General features: G+C 34.5%; 1 protein-coding gene across 2 annotated transcripts in view; it reads left to right on the forward strand.

The window, feature by feature from the left end:
- The window catches only part of NUDT12 (nudix (nucleoside diphosphate linked moiety X)-type motif 12), a 9124-nt gene extending 4518 nt beyond the window's left edge, over positions 1-4606 (forward strand). For both annotated transcript variants that reach the window (XM_010023857.1, XM_010023858.1), the window contains exons 4-6: positions 1503-1616; positions 3036-3235; positions 4496-4606. In XM_010023857.1, the coding sequence (XP_010022159.1) occupies positions 1503-1616; positions 3036-3235; positions 4496-4606 (425 nt within the window). The remainder of the gene's footprint in view (positions 1-1502; positions 1617-3035; positions 3236-4495) is intronic.
- The last annotated feature ends 1550 nt before the right edge of the window (positions 4607-6156 follow it).

Here is a 6156-nt window from a genome sequence, read left to right on the forward strand (position 1 = left end):
CACCTGTTGGAAGCCATCTGAGCTTGAAATAGCTCTGTATCAAATTTGGCCATGTGTCAAATTTCTGATACAGTGCTGATTTTCCTGTAATGCCACTTTTACTGTATTAGACATCTTCACTGCCTTTCATTATTCACTGTCAGTCACAGACTGCCAGGCCTATTTCTACTCAGAATATATGCTTGTATAAGCAGTCTTCTATAGCTCCTTTTGTTCATCTGTTGCAAAGGAATTGTGCTGTGTTACTGGTAGGGAAACAAGGGAGGAAAAATACCACTTCTTCCTGCTTCTTTTGGTGATTCCGATCACCTTTCCTTCCCCTGTCCTGTCCTCTCTTTTGCAGTTGTAGTTCTAGATGTATGTGTGTTATATTTCTGGATTTCATGTTCTCTTACATGCTGTAGATACATCTTTGTAGTAGTAAAAGCAATTCTGTCATACTCTTCCATCTTACAGACTATAGTGAAGCTTGTTAAAATACTAGTGCCTGTTTCTTTACAGCCTCTAGCACAACAAACTTGGAGAAGAGTAGGTTTGTATAGGAAAGACTGATGAACCAGCATTTTCTACTGATAACTCTCTGAAGAAAGTTTACAGATAGCAATACTGCATGGTACACACTGTGCTGTATGGCACATACGTTTGAGCAGGACAGCAGTCTCTGAAATTATTTTTTATAGTGGTTGCTGAATCAGGCCTTTTCATACAGAAAATACTGATGTTCTGAAAAGAAAAACCCAACATGGAAAGCAATAGCCAGAGATATATAAAGGCAGAGATAGATAGATAAAACTAAAACCCAAAACAGTTTCTCTGATTGAGAAACCTAAGAGCTAAGTAACAATAAAAATGGGGAAAAGATGACAGATGAACAGTGTGCAGAAAGGCATGACAGAAAGAGTGATATCGATAGGAGAAAATATTAGTGATAAAGATACATAAAATGACCAGAAATGAGAAAGTAGATAAAAGTGCAACATCAGATGAGAGATTGATAGCAAATGGTCAACAGAGTCAAAAGCAGAAAGTTTATTCAGTGTATACATTGTAACTGGAGTATCTGGTTCTTCTTTGGTATTTCAGTGAAAAGTACATGTTTCATACCTGTGTTCATACAGAATGTGATAGTAAACTGGTTTTTGTGCAGAAATTACTGCTATCTGGTGAATGCATAGCTAGGTTAATATTGCTGGTACTCATAACAGATTGTGTACTTTGGTTGCAGGTAATTAATGTCTTGCATTTTAAGCCTTGGCTAGTAAACTGCTTCTGCTAAGCATAGGTGTTACAAAACAAAGTAAGCAGATACCTTGCAGGAGGGAAAACAACCATCAAACTGAAATAAAGTAACATCTTACTCTGGGCCTCTATACAATTCTGATCTCAGTCACTTAAAGGTATCTTACTTGTATTTACATATATTGATATTGAATAGGCTGAAATTTATTACTGCTTTTAATTCCCCCAAATGTTAAAATACTTTCCTTTCATGTGCCTTACAGATCCTGTTGTAATAATGCAAGTCATCCATCCAGATGGCAACCACTGCCTTTTAGGTAGGCAGAAGAGGTTTCCCCCAGGAATGTTTACCTGTCTTGCTGGATTTGTAGAACCTGGTGAGTAACTTTATTTTCCCTTACAAAATGCTTTTTCTCAGATACCAGTATTGTCCATTGAAAATAATATAGAAATATGTTCGATATTATGTCAAATAAATATTTTTGCTACCTGTTAGGTAGCCTGTCCTGTACTTTCCAGCAGCTGATTTATGAAAAAAAAAGCAACATAAGTAAATATAATTTTCAAATAGCTTTCTTATCACATTTTTAAGTGAAAAAGACATTTTAAAACATATATAAGGTCTTTCCTTCAGTGATATTTAGCAAGGAATTTTAGCATAGGGAATGTAAGAGTTAAAAAGTTAACCTAAAGTTAGGCATATGCTTACACATTTAGATCCTGATTGATTACAGGAAGAAGAACAGAAATTAATATCATTTCAGAAGAAAGATATTTTGCCAGCTATGTTCAGCAATAATAGTTGGAATTAGTTACAATTATTAGAAGCTGCAGAATAACTTGTAAAACATTTTATATTGGGAATACATCTTAATCACCAGTGAATCTATAGTGTGTAACTATATTCAGTAACTGCATGCAGGTGAAATACAGTGATAGCATCAATAAGATTATTCAAGTATCATTTGAAAAGTTAAGATATTTGTTTCTTCACTGCTTGCTTTCTTCTGTTGGCCTGATTTCTGATACTGAATTCAAGTATATAAACTGAAATTCAGCAGCAGCTTCTTATCAGCTGAACTAGGACTTCTTTCTCTGATGCATGGACTGTCTGCTTTAATGAACCTGTAATCAGTAGTTACAATGCAGTACAGGTATGCGTATGCCTATTATTGTCAACACTACACGTACACATGTAGCACTTTTCCATGAATATAGAAGTAAAGCTTTCCGTTGCAGTTCAAGTTTGGAGAATTGTCTGTATGTACGAACACAGTGAAGAATGAGTCAGGCAAAGTGAATAATACAAAGCAGAATTGCGTGCAAGTCTTCTTGAGCCTCTATTTTCTTACTATTGTAAGTTTAAATACTGATTTTCAAGTTATATTACATGCTTTTACAAATGTAGTGAAAATAAAAAAAATCATGCTATTCATAAATGAACGGATCAGCATTTCAAAAGTAATTAAAAGAACAATATATTTCCTACCCGATTTTTGACATTTTAGATGTGGTAATAATAGTTTACATGTATGATAAATCATCAATTCAGGAAGTAAATATTATGCTGGGGGAATTATCATACTTTATTTTCAAAGTTCCATTTTGCTTTGGTGGCTTGTTTTACTTTACCAGACTTCTGTATCTTGTGCTTAAGGTCTATGATCTGTGAACTAGATCTCTATAGATAATTGTCTTGGGCAGTTTCAAATCTTTTGAGTCAGTTCAAAGCACAGGATGTAATCGTTGCTTGGAGTATTTTCATCAGTTGCTTGTTCTTTGCCCTTTTTGATTAGGTGAAACAATAGAAGATGCTGTCCGAAGAGAAGTAGAAGAGGAGGCTGGAGTCAAAATTGGCCATGTTCAGTATGTCTCTTGTCAGCCGTGGCCAATGCCCTCCTCCTTAATGATTGGTTGCTTAGCTGTTGCAGTGTCTACAGAAATTAAAGTTGACAAGAATGAAATAGAGGATGCCCGCTGGTTCACCAGAGAACAGGTAAAGTTCAATTCAATTTCCTTCTTGTATCGATTACTCTGTGACTGTATAGGTTCTGGCATACAATAGGTACTTGGGTTTTTTTCAGCAAGTTGAATAAGCATGTATACTCTCCATTTTGTCAATCTACGATTGCATTATACTGTAATTGTAGATTACATGCAACAAAGAGAAAGCAGATATTCGCAGTAATTTCTAAGTCACTTTTAATTTTGGCAGAAGTAGTATTTAATAGCATTCATCATCCTGAGTTTCTCCAAACAAGCATGTAGTGAGATTTGCTGTGAGGAGGGAGGTTTAGGTAAAAACTCTGGTAATTCATTAGTTTGAACATCTTTTTCCGTTCAGTACTTTAGTACACTGACATTGAACTCTGAGGTATTCTTAGTTTGAATACTCTTTGTATAAATACAAAGTTTACTCTGCATTAATAGGAAGTTCTACATTTAGCTTTTTTGAGTACTTAAAATATAGTCAAATAAAAGAGAGGGAAAAAGGTCTTTCACAGAAAGGGAGATTTAAGTTCATGAGTGGAAAAAGGAAAGATTGCTTACGCAAATAGTCTTCACAGGTGTTTCCACGGGCTACTTAGGAGCTAAACTTTTAATGACACTGTACTTCTGCCTAGCGGTTGCAAGTGTTTAAGCTCCGTAAGTCAGCTTACAGGCAAAGTTAGTCAACTCTAATCTCAGTGCATTCCTGACAAGACTGTGAGCATTATTTTAAGTTCTGAATACAGACAGTCACATACATGTTGGTCTAGAGTTGGAATTAAATGTACTTCAGGAATGTACTAAACTGGAACTGCTGAAAGTGTGCTCCCATGTTGCTTGTGAATGCTTTAGAAAATTAACAAAACATATTTCTTTCTGCGCTACGTGTGGGGGAATAAAAAAAAAATTAAACAAAAAAGAAATTTGTGGAAGAGTGTAGAGCACCATCTGGTGGTCCTTACGTAAAGAGGCTTCACATAAACCTTAAGTATTTTGCTAACAGTCAGTCTCCAGAAAGTTTCCAGTATTACAAAGAAGGTATCCTTTGGGGCATCTTTGAGCTCAAAAATGTCAGCATTCACACATTATCGTCTGCGTGTTTTTTCTCTTCGTCTGTCTTGGAGAATCTGGTAGTGGCTCTTTAGTAGCTATAGTAATGGTAGACTGATTGATTATTATAGTAAGAGAATTCCTGCATTCATAAAATGTTAGATTTCATGTACTTTATAATACTGTTTTCTAAAGAAAGAATCTGTCTTTATTGCAGGTCATGGAAGTCCTAGTTAAAGGAAACCAGCGTTCATTCTTTGTACCACCGAGTCGAGCTATTGCGCATCAGTTGATAAAACACTGGATTGGAATGAATGCTAATCTTTAGTTCTAATAAGTGATTTAAGTTAAATTACTTCTTCTAGTGAATGCTAAATGAGGAATAAATTAGAAAGAATTGTTTATCTACTAAATGTGCAAACATGATATTTTGAGCCTTTTCTTTGGTTCCTGAGCTAACGTATGCAAACCTTTGTATGTTTTTTCACATCTGTATTAGAACTAGACAACAACCAAGTAATTATCCCAAGCAAGCAAGGCACAAATAGATAAAACTGATATCTTGGTGTGCACAGGGGTTTTTTTGTTTGTTTGTTTTACAGTCAAATTATTACACTTTTTGCTGTTATGCTCTGAATGTTTGATTTGGCCTTTTCTATACTCCACTGGAAGGAGTCACAGCATTACAAAGAGGCCTGACCTTGCTTGCTGTATTTCTATCCTCCCAATTTGTCTTAATTGTTTCATTCTCATTTTTCGTATCCATTCTTTAAATTCTTCCTGGCACGAAAATCAGGATTCAATGGTGAAAGTCTTATCAATAGTGGTTATTTTTCAGCTAATGGCATACTTAAATGGTAAATATGTAGTACTTTATACCTTTTTACATCAGTAAACCCCTAAGAGTATTTACTCCCTCAGTTTGATATAGCCTGCACCTACCCAATTGTACATCAGCCTGAATTTAAAGGTGTAACACAGGATGCTGTTTATGAAATATATTGGAGAGCCATCCTCAAAAGCCTAAATATTAGTTACTTTTATAAGAGAATAATGATTTACTGGCCCTATGCAGTGAATTATTTCATTCTCTGATAATTGGAAATGTAAGAAGAGTAGATTAATTAAGCAATTCATAATATCGCAGAATATGTTCAGAGCTCTTTCATGGAAATGAAGACACTAAGGTTGTTACTACTGTTAGGAATTCTACAATTGAAAGAAATATGTTAACTCCAGCTGTAAGACTGGGAAAGCAACATAGAAATTAAAATATTTACTTACTTATTTTTAATACTGCAGTTCAGATTTGTGCTTTAATTTATTTTGTTATTGAAAAGAATATTCTTTCAAAATGGAAGGTTATAAAAGTATACTATATTTATTACTAAGCTCATTATGTAATGGTTCACTAGTCAGTGATTGTGCATTCATTGCAGTGATAAAATGCAAATGAATGAAAGAAAATACAATGATAGTTATAAATATTATCATATGATAACTGGTTTCTTCAGAGTAATTTGAATATTTTTTTTAATCAGTGAATGATGTCAGATTTGTTTCAGAATGCTCTGCAAACTGGAATCAGTAAAAAATTTTTAAAATCCTAATGGTTGTTTTTTTCCAGCCAATGTCATAGTATACTCAGCAGCCTTTTTTTTTTTTTTTTTTTAAGGCAGTGCGTATCAAACTTTAAAGCAAGAAGCATTTTGACAGACTTGGAGCAGTTGACAAATCATTACATTGTTTGATTCATTCCCTTGTTTCAGCTGTACCTACAGATGAAGAAAATCAGGTTATCTGTTGAGCCATCTGGAAATGAAAAGGAAGCAATACACTGCTTCCCTTAAAAATTGCTTCTAAGTGGAAGCGTGAAAA

This window comes from Nestor notabilis, unplaced genomic scaffold, assembly GCF_000696875.1.
Source record: "Nestor notabilis isolate BGI_N333 unplaced genomic scaffold, ASM69687v1 scaffold871, whole genome shotgun sequence".
Classification (NCBI taxonomy): domain Eukaryota; kingdom Metazoa; phylum Chordata; class Aves; order Psittaciformes; family Psittacidae; genus Nestor; species Nestor notabilis.